Source organism: Chiroxiphia lanceolata, chromosome 1 (assembly GCF_009829145.1).
Source record: "Chiroxiphia lanceolata isolate bChiLan1 chromosome 1, bChiLan1.pri, whole genome shotgun sequence".
NCBI classification, from domain to species: Eukaryota; Metazoa; Chordata; class Aves; order Passeriformes; family Pipridae; genus Chiroxiphia; species Chiroxiphia lanceolata.
In genome coordinates, this window is record NC_045637.1 from 35,564,928 (window position 1) to 35,592,188 (window position 27,261).

The 27,261-nt window shown below is 36.4% G+C and overlaps 1 protein-coding gene across 3 annotated transcripts in view; it reads left to right on the top strand.

The window, feature by feature from the left end:
• ARFGEF1 (ADP ribosylation factor guanine nucleotide exchange factor 1) overlaps positions 1-27,261 on the top strand; it is a 90,353-nt gene that overhangs the window by 46,242 nt on the left and 16,850 nt on the right. For all 3 annotated transcript variants that reach the window (XM_032683597.1, XM_032683588.1, XM_032683607.1), the window contains 18 exons: positions 2,102-2,336; positions 6,200-6,299; positions 6,420-6,559; positions 6,661-6,769; positions 7,792-7,993; positions 9,058-9,169; positions 10,338-10,543; positions 10,644-10,728; positions 11,264-11,435; positions 12,600-12,751; positions 16,500-16,628; positions 19,651-19,809; positions 20,122-20,272; positions 23,761-23,851; positions 24,940-24,980; positions 25,068-25,237; positions 25,850-26,001; positions 26,163-26,335. In XM_032683597.1, coding sequence (XP_032539488.1) covers positions 2,102-2,336; positions 6,200-6,299; positions 6,420-6,559; positions 6,661-6,769; positions 7,792-7,993; positions 9,058-9,169; positions 10,338-10,543; positions 10,644-10,728; positions 11,264-11,435; positions 12,600-12,751; positions 16,500-16,628; positions 19,651-19,809; positions 20,122-20,272; positions 23,761-23,851; positions 24,940-24,980; positions 25,068-25,237; positions 25,850-26,001; positions 26,163-26,335 — 2,579 coding nt within the window. The remainder of the gene's footprint in view (positions 1-2,101; positions 2,337-6,199; positions 6,300-6,419; positions 6,560-6,660; positions 6,770-7,791; positions 7,994-9,057; positions 9,170-10,337; positions 10,544-10,643; positions 10,729-11,263; positions 11,436-12,599; positions 12,752-16,499; positions 16,629-19,650; positions 19,810-20,121; positions 20,273-23,760; positions 23,852-24,939; positions 24,981-25,067; positions 25,238-25,849; positions 26,002-26,162; positions 26,336-27,261) is intronic.

Sequence of the window (27,261 nt, forward strand, 5' to 3'; positions counted from 1 at the left end):
CATATTAGAACTGATAAAGCTCTTCATATAAAACAAATCAGAGGAAGCAGCATTTTGGGCAACAGAAATTCACTGCAAATACATTTGAAGATATCTCATATTTGGAGAAGTGCCTAGAATTTATCAGTGACTCTGAGGCATTGATGGGTTTTTGAACTATTACAAACATGCTGTATAATTGGAAGGGGAGGCGTAGGGTGTCTACAGCATTTTAAAGTCTTATCTGCCCCTTTAAAAATCATATTTCCAGTGAAATTTGTTTGAAGTCTGTAATGAAATATTTTCAAATTTTAGGTAACTGGACATGGAGCTTTAGCTTAAAATCACAAGGGTGGGAGTTGAGATCAACATTATGCTTCCTGGGAACCTCGTTAATGTCTTTGTTTCCTTTTTCCCTGGAATAAAATAAGATGGGGGTGAAATATCTTGAAGGTTTGCTTGCTATTTTTTTTTTCCTGAAACTTATTTTAAATTAACTGGGCTTTACACATCATACAGGATTGATAAGCCCAGCATGTTAAGATTTCAGTTAGGAGCTGACACTTGCTGCAAATAGGCAATATTTAATATTTTATTTATGACTGAAATTTGCTGTCTACACACTTGATACCCTGTGATGCAAAATCAAGCCTTTTGCATCAAGAGAGATTGTTATGTCAGGTTTCATGCAGCTGTGCAGTGCCAGAGCCAAGCATGTTCTTGAAAAACTCCTACAGAGAGCAGTTTTGGGGCATTGACTTTGACCTACAGCCCATTAGGAAGAATGAGAGGGACAAATTCTTCACTCAATTTGACTGGCTATGTTTTCTTCTCAAAAGTGTCTTCAGAAAAAAGTCTACAGTTGGAATTACAATTTATGAGTTTTAAATGTTTGCAGATTGATTTCCCCATCCCACTTGGTTTGACAGAAATAATTGAGTTTATTTGTAGCATACTTGTTATTAATTTGCATTTTTGCTTTTAGCTAGGCTGAAATTACTTTTTTTTTTTCAATTAAGGTTTTGTTTTTGCAGCATACAGCAAATAACCAACTGTTTGTGTCACATGTTGACTTGAAGTACTCCTTACTGTGTCTGAGCTGTATTGGATGAAAAATTTCCTGTCATTGTTCCTTATGTTTCATAACTGTCCTCTGTCAGTGAGCAGTTTAATGAAAGCTGTGGACTGTCCTGTTGGGAAAGTCAATTATGTCTTTACCTGCCCTTCAGAAGAGCTGTACTGTTTTTTTGAGATGATCAGAAGTGGGAAGAAGCACTGGGAATCTGAGGAGAGAATGTTTTCACTCAGAATGTTTTTTATTGAATTGTGTTTTCATAGATGCACATTTCCTTTATACTTTCTTTGTGTGTGTGTGGTTTGGGGGTTTTTTGACTGTTTTATTGTGTTTGGTTTTGTTTTGTTTTTAAGGCATAAATAGTAGCACTGTTCTGATATGTATTCTATCTTATATCAATTTGTAAGAAGCATGCTGTTACTGTGGGGCACTTGAAAATGCTGCAGTTGCCTGACTTTATGATTGCCATGCTTAAAATAGACGTGTTATGTATCTTAGCTGTTCTAGGAGTGGGATGGGGCCAGTGACTAATAAATATTGTATTCAAAAAAAGAGATTTCAGTGTTGGCAGGAAGTAGGTCAGGCAGTACAGGTGTTGTCTTTATAGTCCTTCAGCTCTCTTCCTGTGCTGGTGGAAATAGAGGAGGAGGAGGAATTTCCACATCTTGATAGTCAGAATTTGGTAGGTGGGCTGCATATTTTAGATGGGATCTTCCAAAGGTCCATTAAGAGGAAAGAATGCTTACTTCATCCTCTTATGCCTCCTGTTGCTGCTGTTCTGCAGTGCTGTGATGCAGAAGAGAGAGTGGCTCAATAGTAATTTTTCCCTTTCTGTAAGAAGTTATTCTTGCCCACCTTGGTTGAAGAATGACCACTTAGTAAAAAAGGTCAACATCTTTTAATGATCCTTTCTACAACAGGTTGTGTCAAATTTGAGTGAATTTCATTAACATACAACTGGCAAAATCATTGTGTGTATTGACTTTTCAAGAGAATGTTTTATTTTTTATGACTTAGGCTGAGCTGACATGCTCTGTTTTGTTCTAGATCTCATGAACTGCGATCAAAGATTCTTTCATTGCAGTTGCTTCTCTCCATTCTGCAAAACGCAGGACCAGTCTTCAGGACAAATGAGATGTTTATTAATGCTATAAAGCAGTACCTTTGTGTTGCACTGTCAAAAAATGGAGTCTCATCAGTTCCAGAAGTTTTTGAACTTTCACTTTCCATATTTCTTACCCTCCTCTCAAACTTTAAGACTCATCTAAAGATGCAGATCGAGGTACGTTACATTAATTTCTAATTAAAGAGTGGAGGATGTTCAGTGAACATTTGTTTGTTTGCTAGTAGCTCAATCTCACTTAGATAAATTTGACTCACAGCTTTTGTGTAAGACTTACCAGATCTTCCTTATTTTAAAGTTTTCTGTTGGCTGTGGCATGTTATTATCACGTGATGCTGAAACTCAGAATTGAGTAGGTTTGTGGCTAAGCTCAATCAATCAGTGTTCAATAATGTGATTAAGAAAGTTTAGCCCTGCACTGCATAGCACAAATTAGGAAAATGAGTACACTTATGAAATACTATGTAATATATGGTTTTGCAAAGGAATTTTAAAAGAAAAATTAATGACTTGAAAAGCATTGTGGATTCTCTTTGAGGTCACTTGAACAAATTTCTTTCTCTAGGGAAATCCCAGCTATTTGATTATTGTAGCCACTTTTCTTTGTGTATCAGGGCCCAAATCAGTATATGTTCCAAATAAGATAATCTCATTTCCTCTAAAGATACTCGCACAATTAAACTCCTTGGGCAGTACGTAGAGATAAGTATGTATTCTTAGCAATAAGTTATCTGAGTCCTTGCAGACAGTGTAAATTCTCTCACTGGGCTAATACATTCTAAGTCATAGGGGAAAGCCAGATGTATGTACCAGGTTTGTTCTTGAGTACTGCTCTTTGTGCCATAGTGTAGCTGTGTACAGAACTAATCTGTCCTTTGGAACCACACGGATACCCTCTTGTGGTGTCCTGTGTGTTAAAGATCTTAATTCTGTGGTGAATGAAGCAGTAGTGTGCACAGGGTGTCCCTACTGAGCATTTTAGTATTTTTATGTTTGTGGAGTCAGTGTGAACACTGAAGCCTACAGATTGCCCCATCTGTGTGGAGCTTAAGTGCGTGAAAAGATGCTGAGAAATGTTGATAATGTTGCTGTTATAAGGACCTTGAATTCAGGGAATTCTTCATCTGTGCGTGTCACTGTACAAGTTGATATGTTATGGCGCTTTGGAGGAAGAACCTCATTTTGACAGTAGCGAGTCAGAAAAGGATTGTGTTCTGATCACTTACCAGGTTATTTAGATACCTTTTAGGTGAAGAAACAATAGGTTTTCCAGTATTTTATAGCAGCGATTGAATGTGCCTTGAAAATATGATGTGTTTTGAACGGTTTCAAGACAAACTGTGTGCTCAACAAGACTGTAGTGCAAGTGTGGTGTTTGGCACATCAGACAGACTGGGCTAAGCTGCTCCTCAGTCACACAGCCTGCTTCCCAGAAAGTGTTGGACTTGCTATGTGCTCGCAGAGCTTACAATCAGCATGTAGGTGGTGAATGCGTTGCAATCCAACTTCCCTGACAGAAAGTGGATGTGTTTCCATCGCTGCCATCCTTTCACAAATTCCAAGCAGAAAATGAAGACATATCTGAGGAAAATGGGGTATAGGATACCCTACACTATTGTAGCAGGTTCTAGAGTATGTCGAATTAGGACCATCACCCATATCAGGGCTGTATTTCTTCCTTGCAAGTATGAAAGCAAAAAGGTTGATGCTGCCAAAGTGTCCCATCTATTGCAAAACGTGGGGGATAGAAACTTTTTCTTTTTCCTAGTTGTGAGCTAAGAATTCCTCTTTCAGCTCCTGAGCCTAAAGGTTATTCAAAAGATGTGGGTAGGCAAGTAGATAACTTCACATTCAGTTTGTGTCTTGGAGCTGTAAGGAGAGCCATATGCTCTGATTTATAATATGCAAAATCTATATATTTTGGGATTGAGGCTGCATTCTTCGTCTGTGTAAGAATTTTCTGGCATATTTTAAAAGAAAAGCTTCAGATTCTGTTGGAAGTATCCCTCCCTTAGCCTTTTGACTTACAATAGCTCTGACAGCTAAAATAGTTTGAGTTGTACCTTAGCTGTATTGTAACTGTATTTCTGAATGGGTCAATGAATATATTTGCAGCAAGTCAAGTCCTAGATATCAGAGAAGTTGGGGTGACATTTAGCTGTATTTGCGATTACCACCTGTTCATAATTGTTAATATAAGCTGCCTTTGAACTCATACTCTCAGTTGACCAAGTAAATAAATAATTGGCTCTTTTCTGGTTTACTCTTCCAATATACTAGGAACAGAGTCTCAACTCTGTGATGCGAATTGCAATAAGTAACATAGTGATAGCATTTTTAAATATCTGAAATATAAATAATCAATACAGTTTTGAGAAACTGTTCCAAGATATGCTTCTCGAAAGGTGACACCAAAAGCAAGAAGTTCAGCTCTGTCTTAGAAGCAGAGATCTGAAGTGCCTTCATAATATGCAGACCTTTCAGTTAATTTCTCTTCTAGTTTAGATTTGGATTTTGTTTTTATCCATGAAACTTTTTTTCTCTGCTCCTTCAGTGACTTCTTTTTTTTTAAGTTTTCTACCAGAAAAAAATAATTTTCCTGATTTCAGAGAGTATATAACATTACTGTCTTTCAGTAAAAAAAATCAGAAAACAGCAAATACATAACTAAGGATTGCTCTTAGCATGACATTTGTTAAACTTTTGTCTTTATAATGTCTGATTACATAAAATTGTGGCTAAAATCAGTCTAGTATTCTCTTAAGTATGTTTAGGCACTTGAAAGTCTTTGATCTTATGTTGAACTCCTTAGGTTTCGTAGGGTGCTTTCCTTACTAAGACTAGTATCTGGGATTGTGCTGTGTGCCTGTCTCTCTAAAGAGAATGTAACTGTTGGTAGCACATTTTGCTTGAGGAAATTATTTACCAGCAAAGTTGCCTAAAAGTCAGCATTGCTGTTTTTCCCCAAACACGTGACATAAAGTGCAGTTATGCTTACCTCCATGGCTAATAGCATAAAAATCTTTATAAATTCTGTGCTAAAAGGAATAGCCAATATTATAAACAAGAGTAGTTACATATTTGGATATTTGCATGATGCTATTGGAGAAGAGAAGCGAGCCTATCAGCAACATTCTAGAGAAAACATGTTGGTGGATTTGGTAGGCCACAACTGGCTGTGAGGAGCTGAACTCTTAGAAGTGCCGAACAGCGATGTAATGCTGCGTAGGATGGTGATGTAATGTCATGTAGCAGTTCTCACTTTGAGCTCAAATGCTGTTACGGCAGTTACTGCTGCTCAGGAGAGAAGTGAGAAGAAGCCTGTCCTGCTAAGCATACTTGGCTGAATTAGTAAGCCCATAGTGTTGATAGATCTGGTGAGGAACTGAGAGGGGATAAAATAGTCTCTGTTCCAGACAACAGCACCTGTACTGAAGTGATTTCAGGGAAAACTAATGACTCTTTTAGGGAAGAGTAACTTTCTTATTAATGGACTTGCTACTGTGCTTTTATGCTGTGCTTCCAATAATCTAATACTGAAGTGTGATTCTTTTTGTCAGAATTTTACCTTTCTAATGGAGGTCCTACACTTTAAATTTGCTTAAGTGACTGTTTGTTATGTTTTTCACTGTCTTGTAGAAAAAATCTTTTTGTGATGAGGTAATACCTCTCCTTTCAAAATCCCAAATGAACTCTTAGCAGCTTAGACTTCTTGTTAGGTTAAATTGTCTTTCAGGGTCTGACATCTTTCCCAGTTCTTCTGGTTTTGAGTGTTCAAAATATAAAGCAAATTTTTCATCTGACCAAAACTCCAGAGGTACATAACTAAGAGTTCAAATTCCTAATTTGAATGTATCAAGCATAAGTTGTATTTCTTCCTTTCCTCCTTTCTTTTTTTCCTCTTTATTTCCTGTACCTCTAAGGTGCTGCTTTCAGAATTATGTCAGAATTTTGGCATCAAAGTTAGTGACTGTGTTTGTAATAGATTTTTTTTTTCTCCCTCTTCCTGGAATATTTGTTAGGTTTTCTTCAAAGAAATTTTCCTGTATATCTTGGAAACTTCTACTAGCTCATTTGATCATAAGTGGATGGTTATACAAACACTGACAAGGATATGTGCAGGTATTAAGGATCATTTGATTCTAGTTTTTACATTTTTATCTTGAAGAACAAAACTGTACTTGCCTTTGATTGAGTTACCTAGTTTTTGTTCCAAGTTTGACAATATCACTTTATTTATAGATGCCCAGAGTGTTGTGGACATCTACGTGAACTATGATTGTGATTTAAATGCAGCAAATATATTTGAAAGGCTGGTTAATGACTTATCAAAGATTGCTCAAGGAAGGGGTAGCCAAGAACTTGGCATGTCCAATGTTCAGGTAAAAATTTCACTAAACTTTATAAAGCTTCATGTTTCTTGGCATGATAGGTTGAAACTAAACTGCATTCCACTAATAATTGTTTATGAAATCTTTTCTAGGAATTAAGTTTGAGAAAAAAAGGATTGGAATGCTTAGTGTCAATCTTGAAGTGCATGGTCGAGTGGAGTAAGGATCAGTATGTAAATCCCAATTCTCAGACAACACTTGGTAAGACATGATATGTTTCTTCTGGCTTTAATGAAGGGGTGCTGCAAGAGTTTCATGTGTTCTATCCATATCTTGCTAATGTTAGTGTACAGGTTAGTGAGGTCTCTTGCATGAAAGAGAGAATAAATTTTTTTCTTAATAGAAATATTTGTAAGTTTAGTGTAATTTGAACAAGTTGTCTAAGTTGTCTTTTCCTAATTGTATGAATTTGTAGAACACTACTACACTGAAAATTACTAAATCCTGTTATTTTCTGTATTTCTAATTTTAAAAGGATCTCAGAACTAGCTTTGAAGCTCCCTTAATTGCATCTAATTTCATATTGATTAAATTACTACTGGAGCAAGCAGGATGGAGAGCATTTTTTTTTTACTTAATAGTAAAAAAATTGCTCATTGATTTATTATTTACCTATTATAGTTATAGGACTTTGAATGTTGTAAGCAATGAAGTAACTAAATCATTAATCTTGTTTTAATCCTGTTTCCATCTGACCTGAGGTGAGAAGTACTAAGGTTATGCCAGAATTTTCAGATTAGGTGCTTAAAGTTGGTAGGTGAAGTAATGAACTTTTTAGGATGGTTAGCATGGCTGTCCTTGTGAGCTGAGTGCACCAACTCCTTGATGTGCCTACATTCTTTTAAACACTGTGCTTCAGAAATTCAGAATATTGTGGTTTTCTTCAGGTAAAAAGTAATATTGGACTTGAAAATAAAAGATATGAGTTGTAATTAGGTTTCTAAGGTGTCAAGTTTTTTTCCAGGTGCCTACAAATTATAGTTAAGGCTTAAATTTCAGTATGTGATTAACTAAAAGAATTCTCCTTGATATTTTGTAATAATTTTTTAAATTTTTTTTCCAATTAAAATAAAAGCAGAATATTTATATAAAAATAAATACATCATTGAGGGTAACTCAACTAACTTTTTAAAGCCTTGAGAAAGGATTTTAAGAATAAGCTGTGATTTTAGGGTTTTTTCCTGTATGTATTTTGGATATATGTAACCCTTTCCAATTTCTAGGCCAAGAAAAACCCACAGAACAGGACAGCAGTGAAACCAAACACCCTGAGACAATTAACAGATATGGAAGCTTAAATTCCTTGGATTCTACTGCTTCATCAGGAATTGGCAGTTACAGCACACAGATGTCTGGCACTGACAACCCAGAGCAGTTTGAGGTCCTAAAGCAACAAAAGGAAATAATAGAACAAGGAATTGACTTGTGAGTGCCCTTTTATCACCCCGGGAGGGTGGATTCTTTTGGAGCTATGAAGATTCCTGGGTTTTTCTTCCTTCTCCTCATAGATACTCATCTTGTGTTAGGAAAATACTCTGGATGTAACAGCACTTCCTCTGGTGAAAGAGTGCTGAATGGTGTCCCCTTTGGAGCCTGTCAACAGTGTTTTGTGTTAACCTAATTCCTCACAGCTAGAAGATGAGTACTCTGAATGTTTGTTCTTTTTTTCTCCAGACCTGCTTGTCTAAAAATAAGGGGTTTATATTTGGATAAAAAGAACATTGAACTCGTGAGCAGTTGAATATGACCCCTTTTAATGTACGCATTACTGATGAAAGTGCCTGTATACTTAAGCTGATACTTCCTTCTGATTAATTAACTTGTCATAATTAGAACTCCAGGATAGTGTAATTTCTCAGTGCAGTCTGACATGAATCTTCTGTGTGATTTCAGCTTTTTCACCTTAACCTCCTTGGTGAGGTCAGTTTATGCAAAAATAAAAGTTTTCTGTCATATAGTTCTGGGACCCTGAACAAACATGCCTTATTCCTTTAAGGTTTTGATTTCTTTCAGTTATCTGGTTCCTTGTCTTGTACATTTTCATTCTTACAGGCAACTCATGGATTTCTTGGTTGTTTCATACAGATAGAAATAAAAAGCAGCAGGGTATAATTGTTCTTTCCAAGCCAACACTTTGCCGTCTCTGCGGAATATTTTTTAATTCACAAGTGCCAGAGTAAATGATAGTGTTTAGCTCTCTTTACTTGGAGCTGCCTGGATGACATGCTGGCAGTTATGTTGGCAAGAGGAAGAGGAGGCTGTTTACAGGGTCACAACAACAAAACCACATAAAACCCCCATAATCCAATAATTATAGAAAGCAACAGCTCATTCCCATCTAATGCATAGTTTGATAAAGGAAAAATATTTAATACATAGATTTTTCAGGACCTTATCTGAAATTATTAAATCTTTTTACTTAAGCTTGTACAGCTTTGTGCATGGGTAAAAGGGTTAACTCTTATTCCATCCTGGTCTTGATTGTACAGGTTCAATAAGAAACCAAAGAGGGGGATTCAGTACCTGCAAGAACAAGGAATGCTTGGCACTACCCCAGAAGATATTGCTCAGTTCTTGCATCAAGAGGAAAGATTAGATTCAGTAAGAAAACTGTCTTCCTGATAATTGTTTTTGCTGATGCAGATGTGTTTATACTAATTGCAAATCACTTGTTATTGTGTTGAAGTGTGTAACGTTATTGTACAATGAGGAAACAGAAACTTCTCTCTCTTCTAAAATTCGTAAGCTTAAGGAATTTGGTTTCTAGAATGCCTTAGAGCTGTACCCTGTGCTATATGCATCCTGCAGTTCAGCAAAGTGTAAAGGAAAACACTGACCTACTTGAACTGACTCAAAACTTGTACTTAGTTACTAGTATAGCTAGAAGAACCTTGTAAATTGTATGTACTTTAGTCCAATAAGTAACTGCTGGAAGTATCTGTCCTTCAGAGAGGGCTAAACAGTAATGTGGTGCAACAACATTAAAAGCACTTTTTCTGTTTCCCAAAAGAAAGTTATTTAATGTTCTTTGATTTTATTTACAGCTAGAAGCTGTTTCTGGATTTGGAAGGGTCCTACAGTATCTGGCTGAGGATCAGAATATCTCATGAAAAACAGCTTTCTGAAACAGCAACCTGCACCATTGTGCTTAGTAGCCACACCTGTTTTGGTGCCCATGCTTGCAACTGTGGCAAAAGTCACAAATTTCAGTATTAAAACTTAAAATCTCACATCAAAACAAGTTTTTTAACCTCAGTTTACATATATACATACAGGCATCTTTATCTGACTGCTTGTTGTTTTTCACTGTACTGTGTTGCATTGATAGTGAACTTGGATGAATTTGAGTACCAGCTATTTATATTTGAGCATCCCTTGCATCTGTTTGAGATCTGCACCCTAAGGGATAAAGTTTAGTTTAGTAATTTTTTCATTCCTGTAGTAAGTGTCCTAACTACAAAAATCGTTATAGTAGAGAACAATCATTGGTAATATTAACTTTGTATTGTGCACGTGGAGTTCATCTAATGGAAAAATGGCATATAAGAAAAGCCAGAGAAGGAGGAACGTAGGCAGATATGCATGAGGATGTAAAAGCATTATGATGGGATATATGGCCAAAATACTTGGCTTTAGAGAGGGGAAGCAAGAGTATGTCTTAGTTAATTGCATACAGGCCTCTGGTTTTGTGAGACTTTTGACTCTGTTTTCGGTTTCGTGTTTTTCCTAGTGTAAATGCACTAGTTTGCCTTTTCTGTTCTTATTTTAGACTCAGGTTGGGGAGTTCCTGGGAGACAATGATAAATTTAACAAAGAAGTCATGTATGCCTATGTAGACCAACACGACTTTTCAGGAAAGGATTTTGTTTCAGCTCTGCGCATGTTTCTAGAAGGATTTCGCCTTCCAGGAGAAGCTCAAAAAATTGATCGCCTAATGGAGAAATTTGCTGCTAGATATTTAGAATGTAACCAAGGGTAAGACGTACTTTGTCTTCAGAACCTTGGAAAGCTGAATAATTAGTAAAAAATCCTAATAAATTAAATTTGCTGTTCTTTTTCTCCTTTTTGCCTTCAGGCAAACTCTTTTTGCTAGTGCAGATACTGCATATGTTTTAGCTTACTCAATTATCATGTTGACAACAGATCTTCACAGTCCACAGGTATGTTGCTGGAATAAGTATTTGTGTAATCCATAGATACGTAACTTTCAAGCTTTGTGACAATCTAGTTTTAAAAGCTTGAGGTCCAATTTAACACCAATATGTGTGTAAGAAGTAAGCTAGCTTATGTTTAACAGTTTTATGTTTCATGGGCATTGAGATTTTTAAGTTGTTTTGGTTAGGCCTTTCTGTAAGGTAGATTTCTTTTAGATAGATAGTTTGGTCTGTATACCAAGATAAAACATTCTTTTTCTTTCTTCCTTTCTTTCTTTCTTTTTTTTTTCTTTTTTTGGTAATGTGTATTATAATTGATCTGTGGATCCTACTGCATGAGTGTTGGAATGTCCTCATGTCCTTGTATTATTTTGTAGATATGACAGTCTTGCATATGTTGAATACTTAAAAATGTCTTCTGAATCAGTAGGTTTGTCCTTGATGGTAACTTGTCATCTGCTGGCCAGTTTTGTAGGCAGCATTGTAACTGCAATGAGCTTGCTTCATTTGTTGATATTTATAGCTATTTTCTGGATTTCAGGTTAAGAATAAAATGACAAAAGAACAGTATATTAAAATGAATAGAGGTATCAATGACAGTAAAGATCTCCCTGAAGAATATTTGTCTGCTATCTATAATGAAATAGCTGGAAAGAAGATTTCAATGAAGGAAACAAAAGAATTAACAATACCCACAAAATCTAGTAAACAAAGTAAGTAGTTGTAATATTAGCTTTCTTCAAAGTTTTGGCTCTTCAGTTTCATTAAGTTCTTATTTTTAAAATGAGAGTTCAATGAACCAAACACCACTCAACTCAAAATGAGTTAATTTCATATCCTTTTCTATTTCACATAAATGCATGATGATACCTGATGCTTGATGGTGTTAAATGCACCTGCTTATTTTCCCTTCCCTTTGTGTCTGAATTCCTGGCCATTGGTGCACTCACCATGGAGAGAAGGCTGGTTTTGCTGTTGAACAGCAACACAGGGAAATCTAAGCTTGTGAAATAAGTGTCACCCATAAGCACAGTGCAGAACTCTTGAGTGGGTCTTCTATTTCTATAGTAACCATTGTGATTTCCTGCAGTAACCAGTCTGTCATCTTCAAAAATTTTGCAATATTTGGTTTGTAGGGCACTAATTTATGCACTTGTAAAATGAATTATCTTTTCGTCTCTCAAATACCAGAAAAACTTTTTGTGTTTTGCACAGCATGAAAATTCAGGTGTTATTCTTTCTAGCTTTTCTACAGAGAACATTAAAGAGACTTGACTTTTTCCCAACATATTTGTATACTTTCAAGTCCTATGTTAGCCTTATAAGCAGAGTGCTTGTAGGAAACTTGTATCTGGCTAAAAGAATCCATCTTGTTTTCAGTATTTATTCAGTTAACACAATGTTTTATTGTAATTTTTAAAAAGCTTATTATTACATGCTTCTTGGGTTTCACTGTCTTGATGAGATGGAGATTCCATTATGGAAATGAAAAGGTGATTAATGTAGTTCTCCTTCAGAAAAAGGATGTCCAGTTATTTTTATTCTTATTTTGTGTGAAGGCTTCTTCACTTTGAATTTAGCTTTGGGGATGTGATATTTATGCTGTCAGTTGAGGTGATGGAGAAGAACTTTGTTGTCCAAATCTTAAAATTCTATAAAGGTTTAAAAGTAGGTTACATTTCACACATTAGTTTGCCTTAAGTTAAATTTTATCTGTATTGTAAAAGAAATATCTTGCTGGTGTGGTAACTTCAAAATGTAAAGTTAATACAAAAATTGCATCTGAGTATTGCAGTTAATGAAAAATGTGAAATTATTATATTCCTAAAGACACACTACTAAAGATGCACAAATGAGAGGAAAAAATGTGTTTACAGGTGTTGCTAGTGAAAAGCAGAGAAGACTCCTTTATAACTTGGAAATGGAACAAATGGCTAAAACAGCTAAAGCTCTTATGGAGGCAGTGAGCCACGTTCAGGCCCCTTTTACTAGTGCAACACACCTGGAGCATGTGAGACCCATGTTTAAGGTGAGATATATATTTAATATGGAGAATATCACAGTTTCTTAATAAAAAATACTGACTGATAGGATTTATTGAAAATACTAAAGATTTGTATCTACTGTCTTTTGATCATTTTGTAAGTTATTTAAATTGCTTCAGGAAATAAAGGATTTTGAGCCTTCTAATCTATTTTAATTAACCCTGGAATTTAAGAAGTTTCAGGGCTGATGGAATTAGCATCTTGATACAGTGGAGGAGTTAAACGGAAAAACTTATGAAGAATAGTTAAAAATTTAAAATGTTAGCATTTTTATTTCAGGTGTAGAGGTGTAGTCAAAAACCAGATTTATAAAAGTGAGAAATTACTAATTTCAGTTCATTGATTTGGCTCCCTCTTACTGCTCTAGGGGAGGTTACTTAATTGTGTTTTGGGGGAGCAGTTATCAGAACAAACTTTTATCTGATGTTGTGGCAGATTATTATTTTAGACAAGCTAAGACTCTAGTTTAGGAGGAGGTAGCTGGACCTGTACTAAACTATTATTTGAAACACCTGTCTTTGCTCTTGTGTAGGTACAAATCTGTCTGCATCCCAAATGCCTTCTCCATACCAATGATTCAGATTAATAGATACAGTCATTCAGTAGTGTATGATGCCTCAGTGTGATCTTGGATGTGGTCCCTGGCATAACCAACTCATAGCAGTTATCTGCCACTGAAATAAACTGTTGTGCCCTTTACCACGTGCTCATATTTGCAGCCCTTTGTGCAAGTCGTGGTCCTCGCATGACCCCTTTGTGAACTGCCGCAGGGAGATGAAGTTGCAGACCGCTACCATTACAATAAACTAATGTAACATCCCTGGAGGGATGTGTTGTGAGGTCAGGTGGAGCTCCAGGCCCAGGCTCAAGAATCATAGAAGCATTTAGCTTGAAAAACACCTTTAAGAACTTTGTTTCCAATTGTTAACCCAGCACTGCCAAGTCCACTACTAAACCGTGTCCCCAAGTGCCACATCTACACATCTTTTAAATACCTCCGGGGCTGGTGACTATACCACTTCCCTAGGCAGACTGTTCCAACATTTTTCAACTCTTTCTGTGAAGAAATTTTTCCAGATATCCAATCTAAACCTCCCCTGGTGCAACTTGAAGTCATTTCCTCTTGTCCTATCACGTGTTACTGGGGAGAAGAGACCAACTCCTTCACCAGCATGTCCTTCTGTGGACATGCTCCAACACCTCAATGTCTTTCTTGTCATGAAGGGTCCAAAACTGAATGCGGTGTCTGAGGTGCAGCCTCACCAGTGCCAGGTCCAGGGGGATGATCACTGCCCTGGTCCTGCTGGCCACACTATTTCTGATACAGACCAGGATGCCATTGGCCTTCTTGGCCACCTGGGCACACTGAGGATCTAGCTGTCCATGAGGCAAACTTCTGAGTTCTTTGTCACCTTATTAGTAAAAGTAGTATAGCACTCTGTTTGTACAGAGGAACACTAATGTAGCCCTTTTAAAAGGTCTACTTTCAGGGTGTCACTTGGTAGAGGTATACTGTACCTCCCCTCTGTTGACTTCTTTAAGACTGAAATGAAATCACCTGCATGCAGGCATCTGTAAAATTTGTAGTCTATTTTCTCTTAAAATACCAACCCTAGTACTTCCTAGCCTTTAGTATCTGAAAAGTACATTTGCAAAGTCCATTTTCAAAGGAGCAAAATATGAAACATCAGGGTAAATTAACACCCTTAACATCTTTTGTGAAGGTGCTAAGAATTAGAAGTGAGGATGTTCATGAACTAATTAAAGTACTGAGGACAGTGTAATGTGTCTAACAGAGAGCTGTCTTCTCAAGAAAGTGAGAACTGTGAAATTTAAATACTAAGTTTCACATCTTTAGACTTTTTTAAATTTTTATTTCAGCAAAATTTTATAAATTTTATAAATTTCTGGGTATCTCACCTATTGGTGTCCATGTAAAATTGATCGTTATAACTGTATTTACAGATAGATTTGCTAAATGATGAAAACAGAGCAAAAATTTACTTTATGCATCCGCCTAAGCAGCCCAAAGCTGATTGGCTGGTTAATTTCACCCTTATTGACAAAACAGGGTGTCAATTTATGTGTATTAAAAATAACAGCATAAATCTAGTTGTAAAGCATATATGCAGATCATTAGATGATTCTTAAGAAAGTATTACAGTTTTGTGATTTTTAAGATTAGTTTTGGTTTCAGCAGGAATGAAAAATTAGGAAGGCAATGAGAAGAAACATACATTTCTGAACATAAAATCATAGAATAGCTTGGGTGGGAAGGGACCTTTAAAGGTCATACAGTAGGGAATTAAATCCTGGATCTAGGAATTCATCTGATGCCTTCAATACTGTCCCACAGATACCCTTTGGTATATGCAAGTGTTAAATGCTTTTCTGAGGTAGTGCATTTGGAATTACTGACTTAAATTAAGCCAGAGCTCTGTGGTGCATCATTTTACTATGAAATTAAGTGTGAAATCTGTACTCCCTGCTGTGCCCATTGAGTCTGTGTTTCATCTGGGGTGACTTCAGGTAAAATGATTTTGAAAATTGTTCTGGGTACCATGGGATTTCCTCTCCATAAGGACATGTAGTTATGGCAGGTTCCCTCTGCATCTTCTGATTGATTTTTCTACCAGTGGGAGAGGGAGCCTTTACCACAAAGACAGGACCATGTAGAGTCTCCTGCAATAACTTCTTGAGTGTGTTATACCCCCAGTCCCACCTAAGGCAAGAGAGAGAGAAAACATCAGCAGTGGCTTGGATACAAGAACATGGAGGGATTAGGGCAAGAAACTCAAGACCAGATTCATGTCCTGTATTTCTTATTGTTGTCTTACCGTAATTTTGGGGACCCCTAGTGGTCTAGTGGTTAGGATGCAGCACTCTCACCGCTGCGGCCCGGGTTGAATTCCCAGTCAGGGAAACTCCCCCGGGCAGATGGAGGTCATCAGCCCTGTAAGGCCATCCATCTAAGAGAAGGTCACTGTAAACAAACCTACGTCCTGAGGACCTCACTGCCTCTGTCCGAGCTCGCTCGGCCCCGGCAGATGAACCTTAGGATTAAAGGGTGGGCTCAGCCCAGCACACACTGTGTCTCACCTAAAAAATCCACTGCGCAGGCTCGAAGGGTAAAGACCTTTCCCAAATCTTCATTCACGAAGACTGGCCATACTTACCGTAATTTTAGTGGAATTAATACAATTTGCCCTATTTTCACTGCCTTCTTTCCTTTCCTTCTGCTGTTATCAGGATAAGCTAGTTTTATTTAAGTACTTTTCATCATAAAGGAATCTGCCATGTGCTGTATTGGTTTTTGCAATAACTCTCAACTCTTATCTCTCTTTCTCAGTGTGCAAAGATAAAGGTTATCCTGGGAATACCAAAGTTCCAGTAGACATCTAACTGACATAGCTTTAGGGTTCGGGTTTTCGTACAATCTGAGAATGGTTGAGTGTGCTGATTGCTGAGGGAGAGGACGAGTGCTTCTGAGGGGGGTGCCAGTCTGTGTTACTCCTGTCCCATTCTCATGTCTCGTCTGACCATACTTTATACTATTCGATGTCTCATGCCTATCTATTCTATTTCCTTTTTGGCAAAAGGCAACTTCAGGATAATGATATCCTTCAGGATAAGGATGGAATTTACAATTTAGCAAGATGTCAAAACTGTAACATTCCCTTCAAGTACTAACTTAAAATGCTAACATAAAAACTTATTTTGCATATGTTCCAGTTGGCATGGACACCTTTTCTAGCTGCATTCAGTGTGGGTCTGCAGGACTGTGATGACACCGAAGTTGCCTCTCTTTGTTTAGAGGGCATACGATGTGCGATCCGGATTGCTTGCATTTTCAACATTCAGGTAAAAAAATATAAGATTAAGACAATACTTTGATTTATGTACCAGCAAAATGTTAGTGGGATTCTAAAAGTCCTTGTTGCTGAAGTTATTGCACTGCAATACCTAGAGGCTGCCTCCTTCTGCCATTACTACTTCATCTGATATTTGACTGGAAGTGTAAATAAAGTTACCTTTCTTTTTCCTGGTGTTTTGTGGTAAGTTCTTCCATGCCTATATACTGAATTTTTGTTTCCATATCAGTTGACTACTTTTAAGTCAAAGTACTTTCTTTTTAGCTTTCTTTCTAGTTACAAGCTGTTAAGCTTTGTTGTGGTGCTTCCAAAAATGAGTCTTTCTATTGTGTTTCACAAGTAAAATAGTATCTCTGTGAACTCTATTTGAGGTATTGTTCTCAATTTCAGAGAGATTATACTAATACAAGACTTCTGTAATTGGATGCCATTTTAACAGTTATGGCACTGGAAATATCATTTCTAATGTGATGCATGAATGTATCTTGCATTAAGCACAATGCCAAGAATTCCAGACTCTCTGTCTCCAGAGGGTAATTCTGATTAAATTTGGGCTTTTTTTGGCTTTATTTTTTTCCGTTTAAAAATCCTTGGTAGTGAAGGTACAATTATGTTATTGTAGATAATTAGTTAATAAATGAAATAGTGGTCTGCTGTAAGTCCATCATAGAGGTAGCTGAAGAGAGGGGCAAGCAAAATTCATGTTTGACATTGCATTATTTCATGTGTACACTGAAAATATATGTAAATAAAAAAAACCCAACCAAGAACCCTGTAAGATTAACTTTAAGTTAAAAATGATAGTGAATGCTTTCCTTCCTTCTCCTCTTGCACTTGTATTTGGCAAATTAGATAACTTTGTATTGCCAATGGGAAAAGTCCCATTGGGACCTCTTATACAGCTGCTTAGAAAAGCCCATTTGAGATTATGTAAGGTTTCCTTCCTCTGTCTTTCCACTTAATTTCTGCATCATCACCACCTGCCCCCAGACTGAACAGACTTAAAAATTTGATTAACAGAGCCTTCCCTGGAGCCTGCAGCTGGTCTGTGTAATTCACATTCCTGTTATTTTTGTTTCTAAGCTGCAAAAGTGAAACTGGTACAAATATCAGTTTCAGCAGCTGCAGAGTTTAGCTCCCAGTCCTGCAGTGGTCTGCATGTTTGCTTACACTTAGAAGATCCCCATGCTCCAGTCATACCCTTCAACTGGCTTGGGACAAACTTGCTTGAATTGGAGGTGTTGCAAAACCAAGTTTTTAAATTTCAGACAATGAGAAGTGTTGCTTTTGCATTTTCTATATAAAGGATATTCCTTCTTTGTTTCCTATGGGAATTCTGCTTTGTTGATATCATTAAAAACAGTGCTGGCTTGTTGACAATTTCAGTATGTTATAGAACTGTTCCATTGCACAAGGCAGTGATTAGATGACATCTTATCTGACTTCAGAGGCCAAGTAGCTCTGGTGGTGTGAAGCAAACTGGCAAATCTGTACTTAAGCTGATTTAAGGATCTTTTTTGTTGGAATCAAGTTTTTCCTCCAGTGCTGGCAACCTTTCTACTTCATTGAATAAACATACAGAAATTAAGATTGGTGTCTAGTAAGAGTTAACATTAGTTTACACATCTTGAGAGATATTGATGCTTTTAGTTTTAAGAAAGTTTTCGAAGTACACAATTTAGTTTAAGCTATGCATGTTCACCTCTAAAACCTGAATTATAGATTCTGGTTTTAATTATTTATACTTCTTTATCTTAGACTGTCACAGAGTCTGACTTTTGTCTTTAAGCATCTGAACCAAGATATGCATCAAAAGGATGTACTTAATCTGCTTACATCATCTGGTTTTAATTTTTGGGTGATGGACACATTGTTTAGTTGTTTTTCTCCTACTTTGATGGCTTAGAAAAAGGGGCAGAGGGGGAATATCTGTATGAATAGGTAGGACTGAAAACATTTTCCAGAAGATACACGTTTTCTAGACTCTAAACCTTCATTGCTGAGTATGCTTTCTTTGAAACTTCCATTTTTCTGTGCTTAGACATCATTTGCTGTGCCTTTGCCAGCCTACCCTGCAGTAGTAGTTGGATTTGAACATGGCAGATGCGTTGTGTGGCTCTGTGATAATCCATCCCTTCTATCATTGCCCGCTGTTATGGTGTTCACGTTTTCTCTGTGAAATAAGCATTCTTCCTGGGATATTTTTTTTTAATATTTTATATTTGGTTGGTTTATATTCTCAGTTATTTTTTTAACTTGAAAACAGCCCTAAATATCCAAGCAGTTAAATGTATTTTGTAATTGTCATTTGTTTATCTGGTGTACATTTCACTTATACACAACAGAAGAGTACAATGCACATGTGAGCTCAACTGTAATCCCCTTTTCACTGTTTTAGTTGGTTCATATGAGATCTGAAGAGTTTCCTTTGTTGTTTATAGTACAACATAAAAATTGGGTAACTACATGCAGAACCTTTTTTCTTTTGTGGATAGATTTCATCTGTCTAGATTATGGTCACTTGCTGTTTACCTGCCTGTGACACTTGCCTCAGAAGATTCTGAGGTGCTCCAAACAATGTGGATTAAGTCAAATGCATTTTGAGCAGTTCTGTGGAATTGGCAAAACGTACCTTTTAGATACATTATGTAGACTCTCTTGACAAAAAAATCCTACAGCTATAGTGTGTCTACTAGGGCAGCATTTTCAGAGTAGGTCTGAATATTGTACAAGAATATTAAAAGCTTAGCTAAGTAGCCACATTTATTTTGAAACAACATCCTATTTTCCAAAAAAGCCCCCCAAAAAGACCAAACCAGAAACCTAACAACAACCTATGTGTTCTGTGCTTACTGTACAAGAACATAAGATACTTTCACTATGCTTTGGAAATTCAGTTCTAGGAAGAGAAAGGTAAATGGTAAAGTTGATGAAACCACACAGACTGTACTAAGATGAAGAAACAGAAAAAATACTTACGAGAATTTTGGGTTTTTCCCTCCCATTTCCAGCTTGAAAGAGATGCCTATGTTCAAGCATTAGCAAGATTTACGTTACTTACAGTGAGTTCTGGTATTACTGAAATGAAACAGAAGAATATTGACACCATTAAAACTCTCATCACGGTGGCTCATACAGATGGAAACTATTTAGGAAATTCCTGGCATGAGGTAAAAGTCATTTGTATTTAAATTGTCAGACAGTGTGTTTACTGATTTTTGACCACAGTGGTGTACTTGTTTGTGCATAAATACAGTGATTTTTAGATAAGTACCAAGTATATACTTTTGTGCATATATTATGCAGCCAATTAAAGTAGCAAAACATCTCTAAATTAATATTCATTTTAGACAAGAACAGAAATAACTTTTCTGACCTTGAATGTTGAGAATTTTTTTCTTTTGAAGATTTTTATTCATCTATTTTTTTACTATTTAAAACTGCTTTTTGTTGATAAACGACTTTGTTATTCTCTGGAATAGATTCTGAAATGCATCAGTCAGCTTGAACTGGCACAGTTAATAGGAACTGGAGTAAAACCTCGCTACATCTCAGGGACAGTGCGTGGCAGGGAAGGTTCTTTTACTGGAACAAAAGATCAGACACCGGATGAATTTGTGGGGCTAGGACTGGGTAAGTAATGCAGATATGAAGTATTTCATTTAACTGGCTTTGTTCACAGCTATTTAGGTTTGTCCTTTGTGTTCATTTTTGTTGACTGTGAGGTTCAGACAGAAGACCATAAAATAGTCCTCATAAAGCTCCTAGGCTTTTCATAGATTTGTTCCAATTTCTGGAATATTTGGTTTGCTCTGTTAAATATTATTGCCAGGGTGGGAGAGTAGGAAATGTAAGAAAATTTTATGTTATTAATTTTTATTAAAATACAGCTGACCAACTTAGAATGGATCACAGATGGTATGACCAGATTTAATAATATTGCAACGTTGGTGCGCCAAGTATTTTACCAAACAAGCAAGTTAGTATGTGTAGGTTAAGCATCTGTTGTGAAGCTTTGTGAGAAATATGTAGAATTCAAACCAAGTGGGAGATTAATTTAGCTTAAATTCTGAGATGCCATTTCTTTCCTCTCTTGGTTACTTTGGTACTGAGTAAGTGCCTTTTTTAGGTTGACCTGAGCACCAAAATTTACTCCATAAATGAGATGTTTATTATCCTACTAAAATATATAGCGGTCTTACCTTAAATTATCTTCAAAACAGTGGGGTTTTTCTTGTGGGGTTGTTGTTTGTTTGTTTTTTAAAAAGGGAACACAGTTACAGATATATACAGGTGTAGCATATTAGGAAACTCTAGAAGCATCAAAGTGTATATGTATAAATGTATTTGACTGCTAAAAAGTTTCAGTTTGTGTGATACTCAGTATCTCCTCCCTTTCTAAACTTCACCCACAGCCAAGCAAAAGCCTTGTCTTCCCTCAATTTTTTGTGTACCTTTTTTTTAGTAGTAATGATTATTTTCCTGTTTTCCCTGATCTTAGCTCCCAGATTAGTCCTAATCATCCAGCTGTGTTTTCTCCTCAGAACAGTTTTTCTTCTGCAGTCAGTCTTTTTCTTTCCCTTCTGCTTTCCTTTGGCCAGCCTCCGTGTACTCACCTTGCCAAGAGCTGATGAAGGGAAAACTTATGCATGGAAATTAATGAGTCTGCCAACATCTCATATACTGAGCTTCTTCTGCCCTTCTAATATGCATCCTCCAGTTTAGTGTTCCCCAATGACCTATCCAACTTCACTGTTTCCAAATGCTGGCAGTTTCTCTACACTGAAGTGATTGGCCTCTAAAGCTTTTGAGTCCTAATAGCTCAAGAATGTAAACTGTAGTCAGGTGTCTCTAAATCATATTTGCTATCATTGGTGTAAATCCAGCTCATAAAGACTTTTTACTACCGTCAGCTACATTTTTAAGGAAAATAGTTTATGCCCAAATGCATGAAGTGTTTCTCTCTGAATTGAATTTCTGGAATGCTTATTACAGTGCACATATGGAAACTTAACCATTTTTTCCTTTTTTTTTTTTTTAATAATATTGCTTCAATCTTTTAGGAAAATACCTAACTTATAGGAATTTGGTTTTCTTGCACTTCGGGGCTATTAGAACATTTTTTCAACTGTTTTGGTTTTTTCCACTACTTTCTGTAAATTGTGTTTTGCAGATAGTTTAATTTTCTATGATCACTCCAAAGTATCCTTTGGAACCTTTCTATAAACCTAAATTCCTTGGAAGAACACATAGTGCATATGTCCATATATACAGACACATTTTACAGGAAAATAATTAGAGTTTAATTAGAGTCAGTGAAGTTTCAGTCTGGTGACACAGAAGCTCCATCTTTCAAGCCTGCTTGCAAACTCAAACATGGATAAACAGCAATATTCACTCCAAAAAGCAACAGAACCAACCCCAAAAGCTCCTTTGCTCGTTTACTTCCTCGACAAGGATTCAGGTGTGGCTCTTCAGGCATCTGCATTTCTATATCTTCATCTCTTGCATTATCTTCCTGTGGTGGCCCTTTTTTTGTTTTACTTGGACATTTAAAGCATCACAAACATGTGGGTTGGAAAAGTAAAAGAATAAGCATCTATTCCTTTGCCTCTTTGGTAGGAATGTGGTCTTACTTTTAGTTGTAATTGTCAAATTCAGGTTTCTTCTATTCCAGTTTCTGTTGATAAAGTTGGAAGTCAAAACTTGCTGCAGTGAGTAGGTCGTAGCCAGTGTACCTCTTAGGTGACCAGAAATCCTCTTTGGACAAGGGGAATCTGAGGAATCGGTTTTTCGTAAAGCAGAGTTATATAGATGACTCTTTATTTTTCATTCAAAGAGATTCATAACTGTTAGAATAAAAGTCTGCTATCTCCTTAGGTTTTCCAGCACTGATGGTAAATACTGTAATAACAATGAATTCTCATGTGGAACTGGCTGAGTTGGTTACTGTTACCTGACTTCTTGGAGATAGCCCTTCAAATTCAGCAGCTGCTCATTTGATATGTTTCTTAGCTGACTCATTACCAAGCCTCAAGCTAATTGATATTGGCAGCTTGTGTGCTTACAAGAGAAGCCTTGATCAAATCCAACAGTATTATAAGTTCCTGAAATACTTGTGTGTGTATATATGTATGTATGTACCAAATGTTTGGTCCATAAATGCCTTAGAAAAATACTTCAGATGGATCAGGTTATATAGATTTGTCTGACAGTCATCTCCAGCCACCTTCAAGTGTGGGTGGAGCACAGTGAGACTCGGAAGCAGACTTTTGGGAGGCAGTCTGAAATAGGAGAGCTTCTTGTCTCTGCAAAGCTCTGAGAACAGAACTGCTGACTTTCTTTAGATTTTCTGTTCTCCCTTATCTTTCTGATAGGATGCCTAAGGGGAAAAAAACTAAATACAGGGGATGTGGAATTAGCCAGAATGGTGCAAGATTTGCCTCTTTTTGTGATGACAGTTTGAGGCAAGTTTAGAGATTACCAGAAATTTCAGAATTTTGCTCGCTATTAGAAGTTTCTTAATATGAGATTTCCCAGATGTAGGTTACAGATTCTAGCCTCCAAAATAAATAACTGCTATTTTTATTTACAGATTTTTCTCACTTTTGTGATAATTTTGGTGTACTTGAGATGTAGCTTAAAGATGGAGTATTGGTGGAAGCTCTTCTCCATGAATAATCTAAAATAAAACCTATCAAGATGGATTTACTTGATGCTAGTAAAGTGTGAAAAGTTTCTCCGTGTGGTATTCTCTATCATTTGTTGTATATTTTCAGTAGCAAAATTACCTAAGGTTCATTGAAAGATGAAGAAAAAAAGATGCTTTTTGTAGTTTTTAATTTTTTTCACTTTTATCTGTTCATGCAGTTGCTCCAAACATGGATAATTTTCTCAGATTAATACAGTTTGTACATTGATAGAGAATCCAGTTAATTAGGACTTAGACCAACATGCAACTGTCCACTGAGATGCCCAGATCATGCAAGGGAAATTAATAATATCCTTCACTTTTTTGTGAATTAAAAATATATTTAATTATACTGGTATTAACACAACTTTTTCTTCCCAGCTCTTTCTGTGTTATCAATTACCTGTTTTTCAATTTTTGTTCACTGTAGTTGGTGGAAATGTGGACTGGAAGCAGATAGCAAGTATTCAGGAATCCATTGGAGAAACTAGCTCCCAAAGTGTTGTCGTTGCTGTAGACAGGTATTGTATTGTATTGAATTTGTTGTTGTGACCTCAAGCTTTTTAAGCACTATTTGAATCATCTATGCTAAGAATGGGACATTATTAATTTATTTGAAAAATTTACTATATTAAAGTTCTTTTTGGTTTTGGATGGGGGCTTTCCCTTTTTTTATGGATCATAGGTATTTTTGCAAGCAGGAGCACAGCAAAGATTAGGCAAGAAACCTTTTTACTTAAAAAAATTACTACAGTAGAGTTGCAGAATGGAGACTGCTGTAGTGTCTGGTAGAATCTTGATTTACTGTATATAGTAACAGACAGCAAATCTCATTTTGCCTTAGTACAGAGGGCATTATTGACAGACCCTTTCTCTCCTAAATATAATTACTGACTCCTTACTTTCCTCTAGTTTATGTAGATGTTGTCTGAAATGACCAAAATTATTATTCCAGTCTTCCTTTCTATGAATCACATTTATTTTACTGGATTTGGCCAGGCATAATACATATCATGAATGTTCCTTGTTTATCTCATGAAGTACTGATGAGACTGGAGTGTTAATGGTCCCTGCTTGCTCAGCATATAAGAAATCAGAACACATCATTTTCTTAATGGTTGTCAAAATTGATGAAGAGGTATCATTGTGAAGGCTTACAAACATTTCTATGATTGAACATAGGCAGCAAGATCGGTATCAGTTCATTGAAGGTTGCCTTGCAGTAAAATCACAGTCAGTGAAGTGGAAGCCTAATGTCAAATGTAATAGCTCTTTAGGTTTACAGTGTCTCTCCCTGCTTCATAATGGGAAGTGTTTCAGGTATCTGCTTGTCATGGCAGATGGGAATTGTGCGCTCTGGAGAAGCTTGGCTTCTATATTTGGGGAGGGATAATAAAAACTACTGACTATTCATCAGTATTTCTCCACAATTACTAACTCTTTTTTAATAAATAAAAGTAATCCAAGGATGTCTATATATTGGGGAGGGGAACCAACAGAAAACCAAAACCAAACTCGGAATACATGTTTAATAGCCGCTTCTTTTTTTTTTTTTTTTTTTTTTTTTTTTTTAAGAAATTGTAACAATGTCTTTAACTGCATTTTGCAGAATATTTACGGGATCTACGAGGTTGGATGGAAATGCTATTGGTAGGTTTTATCTCTTCCCCACCCCACCCACCCCTGTAAACTAAACCTTGGAAAAATACTGCATTAAAATCTGTGGTTGTTTAACAGTGGATTTTGTTCGCTGGCTTTGTGCTGTATCTATGGATGAGCTGCTGTCTGCTACCCACCCTCGAATGTTTAGTCTGCAGAAGATAGTGGAGATTTCTTACTACAACATGGGACGGATAAGATTACAGTGGTCTAGGATCTGGGAAGTTATTGGTGATCATTTTAATAAGGTATCCCTGTTAACGATTCTACTGCATACTCCAGTTATTGATACAAATTAATTTTATTTTGAGATTTGTTGGAAAAGCACATGCTTATCTGAATTATCCTGGTTTTATTGTCCTTCTGTGCAAGTACCCTAAACCAACAAAAATTGTAAAGCTGAAAAGGCGACAGAGGTACATGATATAATAAATGTGTAAAAACACAAGTATACATTGTTATTTATCATGACCTGGCTGCCATTAGTTTTGTGTTAGAAGTTTTGTGGGTGTTTTATGAAGCTTGGGATAAGATGATGGTTTCTATTCAAGTCTAAATGGATTGTTTATCAGGTGAATGGTAGATATGCATTTTTAATACAGCTATTGAAGTCTTTCTAGACAGCTTGCTTATTTTTATAAAGTTTTAAATGCCAGATTAATTAATGTGGAAAATAGCTGGAGCTGGTTAGGGATTATTGAATTCCATTAGCAATGTGGTTTATGGAACTGGCTGCTGTGTAATTTTGTTAATTTTTCAGCACTGTTTAGTTCTCCATTATCAACTGTATAGGCAGCTCATGCTGAATCCGTAAGAATTCTGGTGTAAGCTTACCATGCATTTCTATTCTACCTTCTCAGGTTGGCTGCAATCCCAATGAAGATGTAGCTATTTTTGCAGTAGATTCATTAAGGCAATTGTCAATGAAATTCTTGGAAAAAGGAGAACTTGCTAATTTCCGATTCCAGAAGGACTTCCTAAGACCATTTGAACATATCATGAAGAGAAATAGGTAATAACATACAATTAACTGAATTGCCTGGGATTGCAAGCATCAACTTTTGCAATTAATTTTTCAAATTACTTTTGTAAAATCAATAGTTAAAAAAGTATATTATTCTAATTGATTATGTAATGTAGTTTAAAAAAATATTATTTATTATCTTAATTTAGGTCTCCTACTATTCGAGACATGGTTGTACGGTGTATTGCACAGATGGTAAATTCCCAGGCTGCTAACATTCGTTCTGGCTGGAAGAACATTTTTTCAGTATTTCATCTGGCAGCCTCAGATCAGGATGAAAGTATAGTGGAACTGGCATTCCAGACTACAGGGCACATTGTCAGTGAGTATGAACGATATTCAGACGTCATGGAAGTGTGTGTCACTCCCGAGCCTGAAAAGCTTTGTTTGTCTGTTGACTCCACAGTCTGCGTAGTAAAGCCTGCTTCATGTTGTAGAACCAATCTACACTTTTCAACCAGTCCTCTGGGAAAATACTTACCAAAGTCATTCAATAAGATTATAGTTATCTGTCTGTCTTTATGCCTTTTAAAAAAATATATGTTCGTAGCATTCTGTAGTAAAACAAGTCAGACCTTAGATAATTTTACGTAGTGTGTAGATTTTCATCTAAGTGAAGAATGTTATGTTTTTCCCCCCAGGAAAAAAAGAAGTGTAGTCATTTTAGTATTATGTTGTTTGCTTGTCTTTTTCCATGTTTCTGAATTGTGTTTGTGCATGGCCCTGTTTAAGAGAAAGTGCTGAGCTATGTGGCACTATGATGATTTTAATTTTTTTTTCCTTCCCACTCTAATCTAGATCACAGGCTTTAAGGACCATAAGGGATCTCTTCATTCTGTCTCAACCTCTGCAAGTTCCTAAAACTTTTTCAGCTTTGATGAAGCATTTTTTTATCCTGAAAAGTATCTATTTCAAAATAAGGCAACATGTTGCAGAGGGGGAAGTCCATTAGTAGACGTAACTCCATGCTTCATGAAGCCCTCTTAAGGTCTGGTCACACAGACCAGTGTTAAACACTAAGCCTATCGCTCTGGTCTTGCTTAACTGTTAAATTACCCTTCTTTAGTCTAGATGCTATCTTATTTTAAACACTTATTTACTGTCAAAATGGAATGCCCTCTAGGTGATTTTTTTTTTTCTTGTTAGACCATTCTTCTGGGGTTTTTTCTTTAGTTTTTCTTACTACTCAAGCATTTGACAGCACCAATTGATGAACTGGTCTCTCATGGCTTCTGTTACAGTCAGTTC